At 39.5% G+C, this 22,159-nt stretch overlaps 1 protein-coding gene across 7 annotated transcripts in view; it reads left to right on the top strand.

The window, feature by feature from the left end:
- CEP78 (centrosomal protein 78) overlaps window positions 1-22,102 on the top strand; it is a 30,687-nt gene extending 8,585 nt beyond the window's left edge. For all 7 annotated transcript variants that reach the window (XM_056324643.1, XM_056324639.1, XM_056324638.1 and 4 more), the window contains exons 9-16: window positions 3,320-3,428; window positions 4,950-5,085; window positions 6,037-6,082; window positions 7,255-7,398; window positions 16,263-16,340; window positions 18,110-18,276; window positions 19,877-20,030; window positions 21,511-22,102. In XM_056324643.1, the coding sequence (XP_056180618.1) occupies window positions 3,320-3,428; window positions 4,950-5,085; window positions 6,037-6,082; window positions 7,255-7,398; window positions 16,263-16,340; window positions 18,110-18,276; window positions 19,877-20,030; window positions 21,511-22,035 (1,359 nt within the window). In that variant the 3' untranslated portion in view covers window positions 22,036-22,102. The remainder of the gene's footprint in view (window positions 1-3,319; window positions 3,429-4,949; window positions 5,086-6,036; window positions 6,083-7,254; window positions 7,399-16,262; window positions 16,341-18,109; window positions 18,277-19,876; window positions 20,031-21,510) is intronic.
- The last annotated feature ends 57 nt before the right edge of the window (window positions 22,103-22,159 follow it).

The following is a 22,159-nucleotide window of genomic DNA, read 5'->3' as shown; positions in this document are numbered from 1 at the left end:
GCAGATGCAATCAATGCTTACAAAGTATTGCAGGGATCACATGAAAATAGCATCTGCCTGGAGATGCTCAAGATGATTGGAAAGCTGAACCATGAAAAGAAGCAGCTTTCTGGGGAATTTTCCATGTACTAAGAGATCACTCGACTGAAAGACATTTGGTTTATATTCATCCAGGTAGTGCAGTATCTTAAGTTCTATTAGGGATGCTAGTAATTCTTCATACCTTGTTAACAAACAATATGAACAAAACACAACAGACCAGCAGCTTTCTAAATAACCTTGCTTGTTCCACAAATAAAAACAGCCTAGATCCTTTATTTCCTAAGCTCTGTGACTAGGCTGTTGTAAATAACATTTGCTGTTTATCATGGGAACAGTCCAGGCACTCAAAAAGGGATAATCCACCTGCTTAGCAAGATCAGTGCAAACATTTGATGTTGAGGTTGATACTCTTTTGAAACTGAAATACTTACTACCCTTATCTAGGAGTTACAGTTGTTTTTGAGCTCAGTTGCAGAAGCCTGGATATTACGAAGAGAAAAACAGTTGAGTTCCTTTGAGGTGGTATCTTGATGTACTCTATATTGAAAGTCAGCAATGTGGGGTTTTGTCCTGTGTGTAGCTGTCGGTGGTGTGTTGTTTTTTAGTGGTTTTCTATCTTTTTTTAAGGAGTGAAAATGCAGGGAATAAATTAATAAATTGTCAGAGGTGTTAATGAAGACAGACAGTTGGTCACTAAGCTGTGTTGCAGAAAGAACTGCAAGGACTTTCTTCATTCTGTCAGTAGTCAAAGTTCAGCTGTATGATTTTAAAAAAACAGCATACAAGTGAAAACCAATTGAATGTATTTGTGAGAATCCTAATAACGTTCTAAATTCTGGATGTAACCAACACTCTGGTTCTTTCTAGTTTTTAACAAGTTTTATCATAATCAAAAATTTCAGTTATTTTTCAGATTTTCCATGATTTTGTTTGTGGGGGATCAGTTGTAGACTAAGTTTACAAATTTAAAGAAGCAATGTTTGTTCCTTGTAGCTTAAGCTTGTTGAACAGAATGCAGTCAGTTGGCATACTTTTGTTATCTGTGTTCTCCCAAGTATGTGAGGTTTTAGAAAGATGTGCTGGTGTATTTTTTGTAGTGGAGAGAACGGGGGTATTTATCTTTGGAATTATTTAATTTAATAGGAATTTTGTTTTATTTTACCTGTTGTAGTTGCTAGAGATCTGGATTTCATATTGATAGAAAATGAAGAGTCAATTGGACTGTTTAGCCTGTGTGTACTTGAACGCAAGGTGTAAGATGTAATTTTCTGTGTGAAGCTAATCTGTCACTTACTCTTGCAGCAAGTGGCCTAACTCATACCATGTCTCACCCACAGATAACTAAAGAGTTGCATGGATGATCATACCTAGTACTGTCTGCAGTTTCATCTACCTCTAATCTCAGCTTTTTATCATGCCAAAGGCTAATGGTCATATTTCTTACGAGTAAAACTCAGTGAAGTGTTGAATTTGTATTGAGAAGTGGCAGAGCTGCACTCTGTACCATCTCACCATGGCACCTGTTGTGTCAATTCCATGGTTTTCCTTATGCAGAAAATATGTTGAGGTGCTGCTGTGTTGCTTCACAAAGAGAAGTTTGTTGGGCTTTTGAATGGCCTTGTAGTAGTAAGGCATCATAACTACAAAAGATCATGTCTTGGCTCCCACAAAGAGCTGTTATATAGTATACTGTGACCACTTGCTTACTGGAGACCAGTCACAGCAGCCCTTCCATCCTGTTCAGCATAAAAGCTGGTTGTTTCTCTTTGCTTTTCAGTAGCATGTAGATGCTTGCCTTTTGGGCTGGGTTTTCAGCTTTGAAGAAGAGAGGCCTACTGCTAATGGATGCCTTTAAATTTGATGGGCAGCTAAAAAAGAAAGTTGTATTATCCTAGCAGCACTGTGTAGCTAGTGTAGTGGATTATAAAGGCAGATATGATTGAATGTAGTAAGTGATGAAAGTTTGTGCAGATTCTGGGGGAGACTGAGTAACTTAAAGGAGAAACCCACTGAATGTGTCTATAAAACAAGTTGCTTTCATAGTCTCAGCTCCAGGATTTAGTCATTTTTCAACCCTGTCTTAATAAATTTACTGTCTTTATGCTTAGGTGTTGTACAACAGTAGCAGGAATCTAGACAAGAGACAGGCTACTGGGCTAGATGAGCTTTAGATTTAACCTAGTATAGTGCACTTTTATGTGTGTAGTAAAAGAAAATTAAGATACTCTTGCTCTTAGAAGTTACAATTTAATTTTGCTCTTTTTGTCTATTTTTTATTTTAAAGTGAACAATTCACTTGTCTCAGGGGCTACATCCATCTGCAGACCCAGCAAAACTTACATAAGGAATATTTGAGTCCAAAGTTTAAAAAAACAAAAAGAGAAAGTTTTTCTTGCCAGTGATAAACTTGGACTAAACTTGGTTAGTTAGAGCATGGTAATGGCATTTTAGTCTTTGCTGTGCATTAGGTGGGAATAACTTTGGCCTACTGTTCCTAGTACTCTAATGCGGGATTTAGGGCTGATAGAAGCTGTGTGTTATTATCAGCTGCGTTTCCTTTGGTGGTTGCTTCAGCATGAAACTTTGTATTAACATAGCTTGATGCACACTGAAAAATAAGTGACAGTGTAACTTAAGAATATCTATGTGGAATAATAAAACTTTTATTGGGTAGAGGGGAACCTTTAAGAATAGAGCTGTTGCTGACTGGGAAGGAAGTATGAAGTACATCAGTTGCCTTTGATTGTCACTGTGTCTTAATTTTAGTTTGGTGACTTTCACTGTGTGAGGGTGAATTTTCATTACAGGCAGTGAAAATTAAACTTTGTATTTTTTTAAAATACTAACTTTATTGGTAATACAAAATCATGTTAGGGAAGCTCTTATTACTCTCAAAAACTTTGGCTTGAGCCAGTCATTCCTAACAAGCCAGCTTTCTGAGAATGAAATTCAAACGTCAGTTTCCTTTCTATAGGGTTGGTGCCCCTTCTTTTGCTATAAAAGAAGTGTTTTGCACAAGAGAGAGGAAAATATTCAATGGGATATTATAGTGGTGTGTTGGGAACGCTTTCTGATAATGTAGCATTCAGTTGCATTGAATCTGTGTTTGAATTGGGGTTTTGTGGGATTTTTGTTTTTCCTTAATTTTACAGTTTATTAAGTTTTCTGTAACTATCAGTATTCTCCATGTATCTGACAAAACCTTCTCGAATCTTAAATGAGCATCTCTTTAAATATCAGTTACTAAACCAGTTTGTCTTTAAAAATTTTTTTCCAGTATAAGTGGCTGACGTCTCCATCTTCCAAGGATGCTTTGAAAACTAGACCAAAGAAAAGAACTATTATCCTAGGAAGTGGTCGAAAAGGAAAAGCTACTATTCGTATTGGTAGTATACTGTGTTTATTTTCTCTGACTGGAGTAAGTTTTGTCTACAAAATAATCTTTTAGTGTTTAAGAGCTTTAATTATAAAATATACGATGCATCTAAATGTCAGTGTTTTGCAGAATACTTGTCTTCAAAAAGAATTCATATATTCTTAATTCAATAATGTCTTTTCTACCATCAGTGTTTTTCTGTAGGAAATATGCTCGAGTTTCTAGTGCTGCTAGATATGTGGCTGGAAAAATGGTAGGATATGCCAACTTAAATATGTGGAAGCACTGCACGTATTTATTCTGAGCACATCCTTTTCACGAGCTTTTTGGCGGTAGTAAGTTGCCTAGTTCTTCTGATGTTGTAACCCTGCTGTAGGAGACCATCCTCTGCCTGAAGAAGCAAGCATGCATTTTTTTACTGATGTACAAAATGTTCTAAGATTTTTTTTTTTAACTTCATGTAAAGTTATGAAAACTAGTATGTTTAAAATAACATGGGTAATTTGAATATATATAATTCAGTACTGATAGCTGCAATACACTAGTTTTCAGTAAGAGTATAAATTTCACTGTAATACATGTGCCTGTCTTTCATCATCTTTGCTGTAGTTATTTGGAAGCAGAGGTAAGCATAAATCAAGTTGAAGTCTGTGTACAAATGAACTGTGGTGATAAGGGTGATAGAAGAAGAAAATGCCTGACAATTACAGTTGGGGTTTTTTTGTTGTTTATCATTAAAATGAGCATCTTTATAATTTTTCTTTATCGTTATTTTTATCATTAAAAAATTAGGGGTTTTATCTCAGAGAAACAATAACCTGACTTCTCACTAGTTTTACTATATGAAATACTAGGTGAATGGTTTTCTGGGCTTGTTAGTTTCTGACTCAGACAGAGCCTGGGGTAGAGTGATCATCCACATGAGATATTTATTCTGAATCTACTTTGACTCATAGTGTATAATTTTAAACAACAGCAATAGAAGACTGGACTAGTGAGCATGACTTGTCGTTATTATTCCTCTTCAGTGCAGTCATTGCTGGTGTTCTGTAGAAGCAATCAACATGAGTACCAGCTTTATATCTTCAAGCATTTTGCTAGTTACAAAATCAACCTTCTTCACACTACAGCCACTAGAGGGCAATCTGAAGCACAACAGATAGCCTTATTGTCTTTGTGGCCTGTCAAAGCTCCCACCTGAGACAATGGAGTTAGATATCTGAAATTATTAATGTGAATAAACCTCTTCAACTACACAACTTTGCTTCCTTTTTTGAATAACAGCGTCTTACTTAACTGCTATGTTAGGTTGATGTAAGTATACCAGCTTACAATTGCAAGCAGATAAGCTTTCTTTCTGAGGAGCAAAACAGAAGGTTTTGAACACTTTAGGAAAATTAGGCTGAAAGATTTCCTACAGTTCCTTTTATTAAAAAGGAGTCTTTACTTATGAACAGTAAGCTGTGAATTTATATGTAAATAACTGGGTATAATGAATTCTCTTTTCTCCTATTCTTGCTGTTCAATACAGGATTACAGCCTAAAAAGTCTGTAAGTCCTGGGGGAAAAAATACCTCTGTGAAAGACAGTTACTCACCAAAACCACTACCACCGGGTGCAAAAGGCTTCCTTCCTTGGCGGACTGCAGAACGGGCAAAGAGATGCAGGTGAGGTTTTTCATAGTACAAGGGAAAATACTAAAGCATAAAACCTGCATGATACATGTAGTAAAAGCAGTGTTAGTTTTTTGAAATACGTATTTAGAAGTTACACACAAAATTTCATATTGTATCCATAATGTTGTTCTGTTTATATAAATGTTGAGGCTGTTACATAAATTCTATTCCAGTAAGTTTTTAAAGTACACAAAAAGATGTAATTTGATGGCCATAGGAGTATTCAGGTGTAGCAAAAAAAAAAACCAAAACCCAAACCCATCGTCCTTGCTTGTTCTCTTGTTACTAATGATTTCTCAGACTTATCATAGCTGAAGATGCAAATTAGTGTCCTAAGCTGGTAGTATAGTTGATCTAGCATCCAGTTCGAGGTGCCTAGGTTTTTTTCCACCTCTTCTTTCTGCTCCATCTTCCCAATGCCAGTGTAATTATTGTGATCATCTAAGTCCTCTGAAGTAAAATTAAAAATTTATTATAGGTGGAAACCATAATACTGTTATTCATGCTTCCTTTTGAAAGTTTTTGTTAGTTTTTTTGTTTTAAATGGATTTTCTAGACCTTGACCTCTCAAAATGGAGGCTATATAAATATTTAAACAAAAAATTACTTAGTGCTCTATAACTATTTTTATCAAAAATTGTCTTCCACAATGCTGAACACCAAAATCCTCCTGTTGACTTTAGTCCATAATAATTAGCTAAGCAAGATGCCTATTAAAGATATTAACGTTACTATGCAGTAATGTTGCTCTAATTAATGATTAAGTGGGAGTACTAATAGAACAAAATGAGAATGTAGTGAGTGTTAAAGGATACAGTGCAATGTCTGATGCTGGTTTTAGTCTTACTGCTTCACCTGTCCTAGAATCCTGTGTTTGGAAATGAAAGTAGCAATGATGACATAAATTTACTTTACTCAGAAGTGTTTTTTTTCTGACTTTAGAGGAGGGACAGTGGATAATACTGAAGAATTACCAGTGAAGATTCAGGTACTGTGTCTCTAATATGATGGTTTATTTAGCAAATGAATGTCTGAAAGAAAGTGAAAGTAATCTCAATAGAATCTTACGGTCTGAAAATTAGGACTGGAACATACTTCTAAAGCTTCTCTCTCATAGAATTGCAAAATAATAGTTTATGCCTGCATTTGGTTGAAACTTCTTTGATACTTAGTGTTACAGAAATAAAAGTAAACTGTCTTTTTGTTTCTTAGCCTTATGAACAAGGTGGGTTGGAGTATGGGTACAGTTCTTCCAGAGACAATAAGGAGAATAAACAGCATTTTTCTCTGAAAGGTTCTGCACCCCTGTTCCTCTTTCCTCGTTTTGCTTTTGGACTGCATACTTGTGTTTGCACCCATCTGTGAACCACTGTCATAACATACCAGCAGGGGACAAAACATCCCCTCTTTCTTCATTCTTCTTCACATTTTATTTCCATCTCCCCCCTGCCCTAACTACCAGGGAAAAGCTGGAGAAGTGTGTTAGTGTGTATTAATGAATTAAATTGGCTCACAGAAGGTCTGATGGTCGCTGAAGCCAGCACACTTATCCCCTGCTCAGGCATAGGCTTCGCATGGCTGCAGTGCTTAGGGAAAACCTGTCCAGCACAGACTGTCCACAGGCCGCAGCTCCTTTGGCCCATCCCTCTGCTCTGACATCGGGTCTTCCCTGGCTGGCGTGTGGGTGTGAGCCCCACCGTGGAGCACCTTCCCCAAGCCCGATGCTTTGCTCTTTCTCACTATTTATGTTCCCTTCTTTTCTGCTTGTCTAGAATTTTTTACCCTTTCCTAAATACATTTTCCCTGAGGTGCCCCTCTCTTGGCTGAGGGGCCAGGCTGTGCCCTGTGGTGGGCTGGTTGGAGCCAGCTGGAAATGGCTGTGTCCAGTGCAGGACAGCACCGGCTGCTCCTCACAGCAGCTGCCCCTGCTACTAAATCCTTGCCACATATACCCCATATATGCACACATACACTTTTTTCTAATAATTGTTTTATGCAATTTAACTTCAAAATTGCATTGCTGGTCCATGTATATGCATTGTAAGGAACTCTGGGAAATGATTCCATTTAAATTAAACTTTTGGTACTATTTAATTTTTGATTTTTACTGCACAGTATAATGCTGTGAATGGATGTATTTTTCTTTTCTGATGTAATTAGACAGGTATTCCTGTGAAAGTGACAGTAGAAAGCGCTTCTACATCTGAAACTGAAGACACAGAAGATTTAAATGATGTTGTCCTTCATCCTGATTCATCAAAATCATTAGATAAGATCAACATGACAAAGTGTCAGCAATTACAAGTAAGAAGCATGTTCCGTGCCTTAAACTCTATAAAGGCGAATTATATCAATTAAACCAAGTTTTATTCAGAAAGTTACGGTTAAGCTAATAACCAGTGATGGAGCAGGATTTCTCTATAACTTAATTATCCTGCATTATGTCACACAGGTTTTTGTCTCAAAAGATGTGTGTCAAATATGCACTGGATTTCTAGTCTCTGAATGTACACTATAAACATATTGTCAAATCAAAGCCATAATAAGAACTTCACTTAATATACAGAGATGCAATATGCATAATGACTTTGTTTGAGTCTTGAATCATGGTTCACAAATCTTTTGATTGGTGTTATTGCCTGTAGTATTTCCTTCTAAATATTTCCCTTAAAAATGTAATTTAATAGTATTTCTAAGAGTTGAAATATTGTAATATTTGTTGTGTAAAAATAGTTAAAAAAATAACAAAGTGTGTTAAAGCTCTGTTACATAATTGAGCTTGGTAACAAACTTTTTTCATTTGCTTTTTATTATTCCCTCTACTTCTTTGGTAGTTTTAAAAAACTAGCAGTAGTGAGACTGAGTATTGCTGGAAATGACAGGGAATGTTCTTACAAAAGCAGGGAAAAACAAAGGGTGTGTTTCAGTGGCTCAGTAATGCCTCTGAGGTAATCTAGCACTATTATAAAGTAACGGCCTCAGGCTCAGGGCATGAATTTTGTTTGGAGAATTTGCACTGCCTCCAAGTGAATGCTGCTAAAAGTGAGACCTGTGGTCAGTCTGGTTTTGGTGGTAGTTGTCAGAGAGTGCCATGCTGGATGAATTAACAGTTCATGTATATAAATCTTATGACCATATAGCTGTCTTTATGTAAGTGAAGTGAACTTGAAACTTAACTTGTTGCAGATATATATGCAATAGGAAAGTTAGGGTGGCTTAAGAGTTACTGTGGAAGGCAAATGGACTGTACAAATACTGCATAAATATGTACCTGCCTTTTTTTTCAGCTGATGTGTACTTCTTTAGGCCTACTCTCTTATTCGCTTGAGAACTTCTGTTCAGGAAGATTTTCAAGGTTTTCACATGGTACTGGGACTTAAAGTTGTACAGCAGCTTTCTTCTTTGTAGGTGATTCATATTACGGGTCATGTGCAATATGCTGACATTGTGCTGTACGGTGGCTACAACAGTCTCATCAAGAGCATTGTGCCTGGAATCATGGAATTCCATGTCATGCGCATGTCAGATTTTCCTGTTTGTTTTTTCTTTTTTTTTTTTCATTTGAAAACTAAAATATTTTTTTAGGCAATGGTTGCAGGTCTGACAGCCCTGTTTAAGCAGTCTTAACTGTTTGTTTGCCTCACCCATCCTTTTTGTTACACTGATGCAAAGCAAAGCCTCACATTATGGCAGAACCAAACAACAGCTTGTCACCACTGAATTGTGAGGTCTGTTTCCCCTCTGTCCCTTAAGTGCTTTTCCATTTGTATCTTCAGTGTATTTTTCATATTTATCTCATCATAAGACAAGTTGATTCAACTTGCTGAATGCGAAGAAAACTCACGTAGTTCAACAAGAAATGCAGAGTTGTATACCTGGGGAGGAACAGCCCCATGCTGAGGGCAGCTGCAAAGCAGCATTGCAGAAAGGGCCCTGGGGGTCATGGTGGACACCAAGTTAAACACAAGCCGTGGTGTGCCCCTTGCGGCAAAGGTGAGTGGCATCTTCAACTACATTAGGAGGAACACTACCGGAATGCTGAGGGAGGTGATCCCCTGTATTCAGTGCTGGTGAGACCACAGTGGAGTATTGTGTCCAGTTCTGGGCTCAGTGCAAGAGAGACATGGGCATACTGGAGGGAGTCCAGTGAAGAGCCACAAGGATGGTTAAAGGACTGGAGCACCTCTTTTATGAGGAAAGGCTGATGGAGTGGAGAGCTGTGACTGATCAGCCTGGAGAAAAGAAGGCTCAGGGGGAACCACATTAATGTATGTAAATACCTGAAGGGAGGGTGCAGAGAGGACCTTTCACTGGTGCTCAGTGACAGGACCAGAGGCAATGGGCACAAACTGAAACACAGGAGGTTCCCTCTGAACATCAGGAAACCCTTTTACTGTGAGGGTGACTCAGCCCTGGCCCAGGTTGCCCAGCGAGGTTGTGCAATCTCCCTCCTTAAGAGATACTAAAAAACCATCTAGACATGATCCTGAGCAGCTTGTGGTAGGTGTCCCTTGTTGAGCAGGGGGTTGTACCAGACGACCTCCAGAGGTCCATTATAACTTCAGCCATTAAGTGATATTTCTCCAGGTTAGTTTTCAGCCATCTTAATGACTCACATTGGGATACGTGATTAGGTGTGTTCCAAAACTGGAGCATGGCAAATGGCAGAAGTCTGTGGATGATGATGTGAGAGAGGAAATGGAGGACCATTTTTATCTGCGTTAATTTGGCTTGGGTACTGTCATTATTGTGTCCTTTGCATAATCTGCATCCCTTATTGAATGTGGCAGGGAGCATTGCTGCAAAGGATGAGGAAAGGCTGAGGTACTTAATGCTTTCTTTGTCTCAGTCTTTAATGGCAAGACCAGTTACCTTCAGGGTACTCGGCCCCCTGAGCTGGAAGATGGGGATGAGGAGAAGATTGCAGTCCCCACAGTCCAGGAGGAAATGGTTAGTGACCTGCTGCTCCACTTAGACATGCACAGGTCTGTTGTGCTGGATGAGATCCACCCAGGTTACTGAGGGAGCTGAAGGAAGTGCTTATTGAGCTTTGTCAAGTATAATCTTCCCTGGGTGAAAAAAGCTGGCTGGATGGCCAGGCCCAAAGAGTGGTGCTGAGTGGAGCTACATCCAGGTGGCGGCCATTCACAAGTGGGTTCCCCAGAGTTCAGGGTTGGGGCCAGTCCTGTTTAACGTCTTTATTGATGATCTGGACGGGGGCTTTGGGTGCACCCTCAGTAAGTTTGCAGATGACACCAAGTAGGGACGCGGAGCGTTGACCTGCTGGAGGGCAGTCAGGCTGTGCAGAGGGACCTGGGCAGGCTGGAGCGATGGGCCGAGGCCATTCCTTTGAGGTTCAACAGGGCTCAGTGCCGGGTCCTGCCCTTGTGTCACAGCAGCCCCACACGGCGCTACAGGCTGGGGCAGAGCGGCTGGAAAGGGCCTGGTGGGAAAGGGCCTGGGGGTGCTGGTCCACAGCCGGCTGAGCGTGAGCCAGCAGTGTGCCCAGGTGGCCAAGGCGGCCAGCAGCACCCTGGCTGGTACCAGACACAGAGTGGCCAGCAGGACCAGGGCAGCGATGGTCCCCCTGTCCTGGGCACTGGTGAGGCCGCACCTCGAACGCTGTGTTCAGGTTTGGGCCCCTCGCTGCAAGAGGGACGCTGAGGTGCTGCAGCGTGGCCAGAGCGGGCAGCGAGGCTGGTGCAGGGTCTGGAGCACAAGTCTGATGGGGAGTGGCTGAGGGAACTGGGGCTGTTCAGTCTGGAGGAGACTCAGAGGGGATCTTACTGCTCTCTCCAACTACCTAAAAGGAGGCTGTAGGCAGTCTCTTTTTCCCAGATAACAACAGGACAAGAGGAAATGGCCTGAAGTTACACCAGGGAGGTTTAGACTGGATATTGGGAAAAATTTCCATCACTGCAAGGGAACATTGGCAGCATTGGAACAGGCTGCCCAGGTAGGTGGTTGAATCACCATTCTTGCAGGTATTTAAAAACTGTGTAGATGCAGCATGTAGGGGCAGGATTTAGTGATAGACTTGGTAACCACAGGTTAACGGTTGGACTTGATGATCTCAAATGTCTTTTCCAACCTAAATGATGCTATGATTCTGTGATTAAACAGCTCTTACTGCAGAGCTACTTGAGACAGGGGCTGACTTTAAGAAAAGTAATCCAGTGTATTTCGCTGTAGCAAGTCTTGGTACAGCTTTTCAGTAAAGTGGGAGAACCAGTTATGCTAGAACAATGGTGGGATTGTGAACTGGGAATAAACTTTAAGAGATGGGAACTTCTTAAACTGCCAGTGTGCCAAAAAAACTCTCCAAGCATCCCTTGATATTACTAAAAGACCAGACTTCTGCTCTAGTATGTAAGTCCTTGAGAACTTCTCTGCGTCCTTCTGCTCAAAAAGGGGCTTTAAGTCTACTACTTAGTGAAACAATATTAGTTGTGTTTTCATTTTTTAAAAAAATCCCTTGGTTAACAAAAAGCTTAACTTCTGCTGAAATGAAAAATAAGAACTGATAAATATTCTTCCCTTTCACTAGAGGGAATCTGAAATGTCAGAATTGCCTCTGATGAAGGTAGCTGGGGAAACCCTTAGATTTTGAAATTTTGAGTAAGGATATAAATGTTGAATTTCACCCTTAATATAGTTAGCACAGTAACTCTTTCTACACACTAAATACTATGTGAATTACTTAGAAGTAGAGATTGTACTATAGCTCTTCTTTAAAATTCAGGACACATGTAATCAAGTAGAAGACCATGGCTAATTAGTTACTGAAGTTTTTTCACATTTTTGTATTTTTAGTTTTTAAACTTGAGTTTTATACCTCTGTCTACTGTTGAGTAGTGCTATCACGTACAGTAATTCTGAGGACTACAGATATATTTGCTATTCAATTTCATCTTAAAGGCTGTCAGTGCTGTTTTCTGGACTACACTACTAGAAGGTTTGGCTCAGTCTTGCAGCTTGGATGTACATTTAGCTCTGATTTATTTTAATAGATTTTTTTCTACAGAAAGACTAAAGGATTGTGTAAGCTAGTGAATTTCTGAAAAGCAAATCAAAGAATAAAGTGTACATACACTGTAATTTAATGGTGACAAATATGTTTGCACAGGTGCAAGGCATCTTCCTTTAAATGTACGGTTCTGATACTGCTTATGAGAAGATACAGGAGGCATACATGGATGAACAAGGAGCTGCTGGATAAAATAAAACAGAAAAAGGAGGCCTATGGGGGATAGAAGCAAGGACAGGCGGCCTGGGAGGACAGAGAATTTGTCCAAGCAGCCAGAGACCAGGTTAGGAAAGCTAAAGCCCTGATAGAATTAAATCTGACCAGGGACACCAAGGACAACAAGAAAATTTTCTATAGATATGTCGGTGATAAAAGGAAGACTAGGGAAAATGTGTACCCTCTTTGGAAAGAAATGGGAGGCCTGGTTACTTGGGATATGGAGAAGGCTGAGGTACCCAACAACTTTTTTTCCTGAGTCTTCATCAACAAGTGCTCCAGCCACCGTGCCCAAGTCACAGAAGGCAATGGCAGGGACTGTGAGAATGAAGAACTGCACACTGCAGGAAAAGATTAGGTTCAGGAACGTCTAAGGAACCTGAATATGAATGAGTCCGTGGGACCTGATGAGATACATCTGTGGCTCTGGAGGGAACTGGCAGATGAAGTGGCTAAGCCACTATCCATCATATTTGAAAAGTCATGACAGTCTGGTGAAGTTCCCACTGACTGTAAAAGAGGAAACATAACCCCCATTTTTGAAAAAGGAAATAAGGAAAACCTGGGAAACTACAGGCCAGCTGGTCAGTCTCACCTCTGCACCCAGCAAGATCATGGAGCAGATCGTCCTAGAAACTATGCTGTGCTAAGGCACATGGAAAATAAGGAGGTGATTGGTGACAGGCAACATGGCCTCACTAAACATGGCAGGCAAATCATGCCTGAACAAATTTTGTGGCCTTCTACGACAGGGTTGCAGAATTGGTGGATGAGGGAATAGCAACTGGTGTGAACTACCTGGACTTGCGGAAAGCGTTTAGCACTGTCCTGCATGAGATCCTTGTCTCTAAATTGGAGAGACATGGATATGACAGGTGGAGCACTCGGTGGATAAGGAATTGGCTGCATGGTTGCACTGAAAGAGTTGTGTTCAGTGGCTTTACATCCAAGTGGAGACCAAAAGCCAGTGGTGTTCTTCAGGAGTCAGTATTCGGACCAGCACTGTTTATTATCTTTGTTTAGTGACATGGACAGTGCACCTGCAGCCAGTTTGCCAGCAACACCAAGCTGTGTGGTGTGATGGACAGGCTGGAGGGAAGGAATGCCACCTAGAGGGACTGTGACAGGGTTGAGAGGTGGGCCTGTGGGAACCTCATGAAGTTCCAACACATAGTGCAAAGTCATGCGTGTGAGTTGGCGCAGTCCCAGGCACAGATACAGGCTGGGTGGAGAATGAATTGAGAGCAGCCCAGAGGCAAGGCTTGGGAGTGTTGTGGACAAGAAGTTCAATGTGACCTGGCAATGCGCTTGCAGCCCAGAAGGCCAGCTGTATCCTGGGCTGCATTAAGAGAAGCATGGCCAGCAGGTCAAGGGAGGTGATTATCCCCTTCTACTAAGCTCTTGTGAGGCCCCACCTGGAGTGCTGTGTTTAGCTGTGGGGCATCCAACATAAGAAGGACATGGACCTGATGGAGTAAGTCCAGAGGAGGACCACAAAGATGATCAGAGGGCTGGAGCACCTCTCCTATGAAGATGGGCTGAGAGAGTTGGTGTTCTTCAGCCTGGAGAGGAGAAGGCTCCAGGGAGACCTTATAGCAGCTTTCCAGTACCTAAAAAGGGTCCTATCAGAAAGCTGGAGAGGGACTTTTTACAAAAGCATATAGTAGCGTGAGGGGTAATGGCTTTAAGCTGAAAGAGGGTAGATTTAGATATTAGGAGGAAATTCTTTACTGTGAGGGTGGTGAGACACTGGAACAGGTTGTCCAGAGAAGCTGTGGCTGCCCCATCCCTGGCAGTGTTGAAGGCCAGGCTGGATGGAGCTTTGACCAACCTGGTCTAGTGGAAGGTGTCTCTGCATATGGCAGGGGGGTTGGAACTACGTGGTCTTTAATGTCCCTCCTTCTGTGCAGCTGCAGTATTTGTCAATTTTTTTAAGTCAGCCCATAACCATCAAATATTTTGTACTCTACAGTGTGATAAATCAGGCTTAAACAAAATTACAAAACCTCCAGATTACTGTTTAAAAAACCTTAATAGCTACTATTTTCTAAGCCTTTGTACTTTGAAAATACAAACCAGCAATTTGAAGGAAAAGGTCAGTGTCCACAATGAAAATACTGTAGAACTAAGGTTTCTAAAATATAGTTGCTTGCCAAAGAAACCTACATTCTAGAAACTTTAGAATACGTCTGCCTGTATGTGCACGTTATAAATTGAACTGTAAGAATTCTTCAAGTCTGTAGTATCTGTGGCTGATCTTCAAAGCTAGGATATAGGATTCCAGCTTACATACCAAGCTGTGAGTGTAGAACATTATGGTTGCTGTTTTCTGTGATGTGTTTCTGTATCTGTAAAAGAATTTCTAGCTCCTGATATTTCCACATGTCCTGGGATAGATTGCAGTAAGATTGTGGTATTTGTTGAAGGTTGTTCTTAAATATTTCCCCCTCACCCCATGCCTGGGGGCAATTTTGTTACATCGTGTCAGTTAGATACTGTTAAATCTCTTCCCAAATACTGTCTTTGAAATATGGTTTTCTTACACCGTCTGACCTCTGAGAGTCTTTCTCATGGTTCTGATAATAAAGATATGACTGGCTTTCTTGTTCCAGGGTTAGCTTGGTTGATGCTAGTCTAGGGATTTTAAGCGGTGTGCTTCACTGGACAGTTAGCAATAGGCCTGCTCTTCACTGGGGGGGCTATGTCTGCAGTGTTTCAGAACCTGCATCTTTGAATCAGATGCAGAAATGTCGTGCAGCCTAAAAGACCTGTGAGGGCCTCCTTGCGTTTGTAGGATTGTTTTTGCTATGCATTCTGTTGCACACCAGTCGTCTTGGTTGATAGCTTGCACAAAGTGCAGTGGTATGGTCTTGAATAAGCTTTTAATAGTAAACAATGGATTTTAATACTGTTTGGATCTTTGCTCCTCTGTAGAACTGACTGATAAGATGTATACAAAAAGCAGTGTCCTGTTATGTGTATTTGCCCTTGTATAAGTTGTATAGGGAAATTAAGCTTTGTATACTATTAATTCATATAGGTTACCTCTGAAAAGTAGAGCAGCTTGATAATTTTAACAATTTTCACCTTTGGAATGAGAAGACTGTGTTAAGGTGTGCAGGAACAAAGATTCCTGTATTTTCTTCCACTTCAGATGCTGTAATTAAAGATTATATTTATCTTTAATGCTCTGCTGATACGAGAAAATGTGGCATTAAATCCTGACTACTGGTCACTGAAACGGAGAGATTCACTCTTTAGAACTAAAAGTTAAAATACAAGTGTAGGCATCTCATGCCTATGTTTAGTTGTTTGGGTTTGGTTTTGTTAATTCAGCACTAAGCTGCTTAACTCACCCAAACAGCTTGGGATTGTGAAAAACATTTTCTGTTGAAGAACTCAGTGAAATCAATTGGAAAGAATACTATTCTTACAGTTCAGAATCTTATATTCCTAGTCCTGTAATAAGGAACAAAATCCTGGATGAAGAACACATTCTGAAAATCTAGGTATGGCTACTAAGGATTTTTTTTAGAGCCCAGTTTGAGCTTTTGATGAGGTAGATGTATTTAGTTAAAAACTGGGTGTGAAAAAGTGAAGGAGAAGAAGACAAAGTAGAGCAGAACGTACGTTCCTGATGGTAATGTCATAGGCCCAAGAGACTTGTGTTATAATCTTGTGTTATCTCTTGCTATACTGCAAATCTGTTAAGTGAATCACACTTATTTCCACTTTCCTATGTTAAGCTTTTGCATACTAGAGCTGTGTACTAGTAGACCTCTGTCATCTATATTTGTAGAAAATAGGTTATTGCTTGGAATGCTGTGTGCTAGTTGTTAATTGGACATGTTGAGTTTTTGTATAATATTGCATGTTGATCTGACATTTTGAGATAAATTTCATGAGTTTGTCTGTTTTATGATAGCTGGAGCTGGAAGAATGCATGGAAAAATTAACGGAAGAACAAAGAGCCAGAGTAAAGGCTGAGGAACGGGTAACGGAGGTAACGATATTTAATTGTTAATGATCTGTACTTTTAAAGGAGGCAGCAACCAAACTATCCGCTTGCTTAATTAGGAGTAATTATCAGTGACCTCTAACATGGTAGCTTCCAGAGTTTTGGTTCAAAGTCATATGGATCATTTACTAGCCTAAGCGCAGTGATGAAATCTGTGTTTAGTAATGTGTGTTTGTTCTCCTGATCGTACCAGAGCCTTGAACTCCAGATCAAGCTACTCTTTCAATGTTTCATTCATTAGGTGTATTACTTACGATCTGGGGCATCCTGATGTTTGTTTTTCTTGAGAAAGTGGTTAAATCTGTTTGCAGTTTGCAGCAGATGGTTAGTTCTTTGAGGTTTCCCACCTTCTGTATCACGCCTTATGCTGAAAAGCTGTTTGTTGTAAATGTTGTTTAATTTGGCTTATGTGTCTCTTTGATTTTTAAGTTTTGTTTCTGGAGGGAATAAAAATATCGGACAGTTTTCTGCATGACATGTTGGCCATAGCTGTCAGTTGTTTTGAGGCACAGTTTTGCATTGTGACAGAACCAAACTAACAACTTGTCACACTTAAAATTGTGAGGCCTGTTTCCCCTCCGTCCAGTGTTGCTGACTTAAAAAGATCCTTTTGCATCAGAAAGCGGAATTTCTTGTAATAGGCTTGAGTGTAAAATAGTGTCAATGAATGGGTTTGGTTCTTAGATGTGATCTGAAGCAGAATCAAAGTAGTGGTACACTTTGCAATTTGAGCAACCCACAGTACAAGCAGCAGATATCCACAGAGCGCTCTGAACTCTACAAGACTGACCATAGTCCTCCAGTGCAGCCATTCCTATCCTGCTATAATGTGAAGTGCACCAATGTGCTCTGCTGGATATCTGTCATTTGAATAGTTAAATGCTTTTTAAGGCTAAATACCCACTGCAAGAAATGTTTCTCTGTCATGCTAGACCACTTGGACCTAGCACCTTGTCTCAAGAGAAGGGATAAACTAAGTAGCAGTAATCTCTGAAATTGTTCATTTTGATGTGACTTTAACAGCTATAGTGTGCTACACAGATCCATAATTTTTTGTCCTTCTCTCATAAAAGATGAAAAGGAAAGCCTGTGGTAGCAGTGATTGCATAGCTGTAATCTTAAATGAGTGTCTGAGTTAACGTTTCCCTCAAACACAAACCCCTGTATATCCTGCAGTTATCATTCAACTTCCAGTTTGTCATTGATTTGATTAATGTTCAATTTGGAGAAAAATCGGATCATCTTGAACTTTCAATTTTGGGATGCACAGTGCAGGGGAGAGGTACAGTAGTACCTCTTAGATACAGAGGGGTGAATATAAGGAGACCATTGGCCTTCGTTAAAGTTTTTACTAGTAAAATAAATTCTTTGGTGTTAATGTGTCATATAATGCATGCAAGATAACATGATATGAAAGCTAGGTTTTTTTGCTTGTACTTGCCTCTGCAATATTCTGTACATACGGAAGACTGCTGAGCCAGCAGTTTTGAGTGCCTGCAGCAATTTCACTATGGTAGCATAGAATTGTAGCTGTGGATAAACAAACCTGCACAGAGCTTGATATAACAGTGCCCTAAATATTTCTGGCTTCAGGAAACTCTCTTACCAGTTTTATCAGTTACTTTGGGTATTTCTCTTTGTGATACTGCTTTATAAGCTTGCAAGATGGTGGTGGGTATTTTGTGGTTGTTTTTTTTTAAATGACAGTGATAGAAATTACTTTACTTTTTTTCCTTTTCCCCCCACTGCCATAGCTGGAAATTGAAAATGCACGATTAAGGAATCTAAATACCTCCCTATCTGAGGTTCTTCATGCGCAGTCGGTAACCAACATGATTTTGGAAGATGAAGGTGTTCTAGGCAGCATTGAGAACTCTTTCCAAAAGTTTCATGCTTTTTTAGACCTCCTTAAAGATGCTGGGTAGGTTGTCACTTTACTTAAATCTTACTGTTTCTGCTGAGATTTCTTTCCAGAATTACCCTCCCAATGAAGTATGCTGCACCTTCTCCCCCTCCAGATCTCTAGGACTATACTTGCAAAGAGCAATGGAAGAAAAATTAACTATGTACCTACTGTTCTTTTACTGTTTTCTCAGTGGGAAAAACATGATCAAAGCACTGTCCAGCTGAATTCATGTATCTGTCCTTGGGAAGGGCTGTCAAGAAGCCCGTTCTGAAAAAAAAGAAAGCTTTTATTAAAGCATGTTTCTAAGTCTTTTTTGGATCATCTTAGCTCTTAGCATTCCCTTGATATGAAAGGCTTGAAATACAGTTGAACTGGCTTCAGAAAGTGTCCTGTTGCCTTGAGCCCCCTTTTACTAATTGAAGTACAGAAATCTAGATATATGAATTTGGCCTGTGTACTTAAATTCTGGATTATTTAGTATTACTTGAAATATTTGAGAGAGTATTATTAATGTTTGTCTTAAGACTCTACCACTGTATCTGTAGTTTCTCGGAAGATGGTTCGTCCTTCCTGCTTGTTAAAGGATTTCAGCCTCAGTCCTCAAACCTGTTTTGTAAAGTTTTTGTAGCCACACATGGCAATCTTGTCCAGGAGAATAAAGGAAAGATATATTGTATCATATATCATATATGATAGATACATTGTAGTCTACCCTGTCTGTTCAGAGAAGACCACCAAAGATTCTACTTGCCCTCCCCACCTCTTGCTTCCATCCACATCTACATTGTAAACATTATTATGTTTACATGTAATGTAACAAGTTACATGTAATGTAAACTTAATGTAAAGCTCAGCCTGAGCCTATTTTCTAATTTAGTGCCAATCAGTTGGTAGGGCTGCCATTGCTTTTAAAAATTAATTTCAAACTTTGGAGGAAGGGAAAAATGCTTTTTTGCTACATTAAATAAAAAAAATATATCAGATGGGCTCTGTGTCTATTTGTGATAATTGGGAGCTGTTCTGAGAGTTACAGAATCCTAATCACAAAGACTGCTGTTCTCAGTAAGTTTCTATATGTAATATGCTGTGCTGTCAATTGATGGCTGCAACTTCCTACTTCTTACTAAGGCTTAAAACACCCCAAGTGGTAGGTTTGGCCAGCTTGTAAGCTGGCAGGTGAAATAACATGACTGTATTTGTGAAGCATGTAATTGGATTTGGCTCTTAGAGATTATGCTAGTTTGGGAGATGTGCACCAATCTTCTGCTTGAATGATAGTTTCACTCTTTGTTCTGCTTGACAGGGAATCTGCTTGCCAGGATCCTGCTCTGAGATCAGTGCAAACTGGGAGAACTTCATTCTTAGCTTCATAACACTGAGTGAAGCCTGACAGTTATGAATGTGCAGGCTAATTTGTGCAAAGATAGGAAAATAACTTTAGCTACTTGTTTTCATCTTTATTAAGCTATTTTGGATGCCTCAAAAAATGATGAAAAAAACATATCTTCAAAACTTTACATTCTGTTTCTGCTTCTGATTTTGAATGTTGAGGCTTTTCACAGGGTAAGATATTTATTTTTGTGTGTGTCATTTTCTATTAAACTTTATTCTACAGACTTGGACAACTTGCAGTATTAGCTGGGATAGACCAGTCAGATTTTGGTCTTTTGGGGCACCCACAAATGAATTCTACTCTCAGTAAGCCTGCTAACGTGCTAAAGGAGAAGTCTTTTGAAGAAGACAGACAGGAGCATACCCAGAATAGCAAAGTAAGTCTATAGAGAGAATGCTAGTGGCAATGTACATGACGCTATTTAATGTACTTCTCAGCTGTTATGCCCTCTGACTGAAAGTAATGATTACCAAATGATCCATGTGGTTGTTATTACAGTCTTTTGCTGTAGCTGTATTTATACAAATCATAATAATTCAGTCATTAATGTCAATTTTTAAAGTAAATACCATTTGGAACAGAAACCATAGTATTTTGTAATGTACTAAAGAATGTGTTGGTGGTAATTATGCATTTCTTATTCTGAAATATGAAGTTCCAGCGGTGGTATGCACCCATTGAAAATGGAAAATACCATGACTACGTTTGTTAGAAACGTTAATGGTGATGTATAGTGGTTTTAAAAACTTAGTCTGATAGTAGGGGGTAGTACAATATGTTGAAAAGCACAAATTTTCTTTTAAGTAATTGCAGTGTATATCTCGAGTCCTGTTAGATTCTACGTGGACCATGCCATGAATTTCAGGGAACTACACATTCGCAATATTAACAATATAATGTTTTACTTTCTACTCTGAAGTCATAAATAGAAAACCTGCTGGATTTTTCAAGGGAGATACCAAGTTCCCTTAAAAAAAAAAAGACAACGACCAGGCTTAAGTTTTTAAAGTGATTAAAAATTAAGATTCTGGTAGCTTACAGCTTTGCCCAAATTGGATCAAACTGTCATGGTAAGAACCATTCTGCATTCCAGTGGGTTTCTTATACCAAATGTCTTCTCCATTAATTATTCCAAATTCCTCAAGAACACCATGACCATCTAAAACATGATGGTAAAAGGTGTTGGGGTTTTTTAATGGTGTGGAAAGCAATTTCCAGTTTTGCAGTTTGAATCTGCTAAAAGTTATTTGAAGTAATAGAGCAATTCTGATCATAGGTTCTTTGACATTTGTTGTAGTTTGGCTTGCCACAGTGTTTTCAGCTGATTTTCTGCACTGTGACGTTAACTTGTTCGTGCAGGTCATGTGAGTCATTATTTTTCTAATTCAGCTACATTTAGAAGCCTGAGTTTGAAGTGTGTTTTAAGTATACAAGACAAAAGATGACTACAAAAAGCTTCAACTAACACACTGCTCTCATACTTACCTCCTAGTATTGGTTAGTTCAGATTCTTGTAGCAGTTAGATATTGTGGGATAGACTATTGGGACCACTGTGAACTGTGAGCAAACATAATGAATTGCAGGTATTTCAGAATGGTAGACATGATTAGACACTTGCTGCTTCAGTGTAACAGACATATTTTTGTAGTATAAAGTTCAAGCTAGATGTGAAACTGTAATATGCCTACTCTGTGTCATTATCACTGTAGCAATCTTCTTCTGAAACTTGCTTGCTTTGAAAGGTAATAAAGGTTGTGTATTTATTTTGCTGTTCAGATTTAGTATGTGGCAGTTGCAATACTGGATTTTTTTTCTCTAGTCACATCGGTATCTTCATTGGAATCTCTTATTTCAGAACAGAGCTGGGGACATCCAAGGTTCTCTTCCTGGTACATTTCAATCCGGGATCGTTGTGAATAATGCCTTCTCTGGTCGTAGAGAAATACAGGAACTTCAGACTGCCGGGCAGCAGTACCAGCCAAGCTCATGGAAGGAAAGCGAAGCTCAAACATTTACCCAAAATAAAGAAGATAAGCCTCGAAATAGTACTTCTACATTCTCTGAGAAGAGAGTCAAACAACATGAACAAGCAAAAGGGCATCACTCAGCAAGACAGTTGGTTACCAGTCTGCATTCAGTTTCTGATTCAAGTGTACATATTAGAAGTAATGGTAGCAGAGTATCCAGTGGTGCTTCTAGTGAAAAAGACAAAAGTTGTTCCTCAAAGAAGTACATCCCTAGAGCAAATGAAATGGCAATTCCAAATGATGGAGCAAGAGGAGACCAAAATAGACAGCAGACAGTAAACCGCTCTGGAACTGATACTGTAGGATCTGGCTCTGAAATACAAGAAAGTATCCAAAGTGTTACCAGCATTTGAAATGGTTCCACAATGTTTGGTCTGTTCTTTACACTTGCCAGATTAAAAATAAATTTTGGATACCTCAGTATAGTTTATGAAGTTTTTGTAAAGTAATGTAGACTTTGTAACCTTTGTAATTATT

This window comes from Falco biarmicus, chromosome Z (genome assembly GCF_023638135.1).
Source record: "Falco biarmicus isolate bFalBia1 chromosome Z, bFalBia1.pri, whole genome shotgun sequence".
Taxonomy (NCBI): Eukaryota; Metazoa; Chordata; class Aves; order Falconiformes; family Falconidae; genus Falco; species Falco biarmicus.
This window is presented reverse-complemented; position numbering and strand designations above follow the sequence as displayed.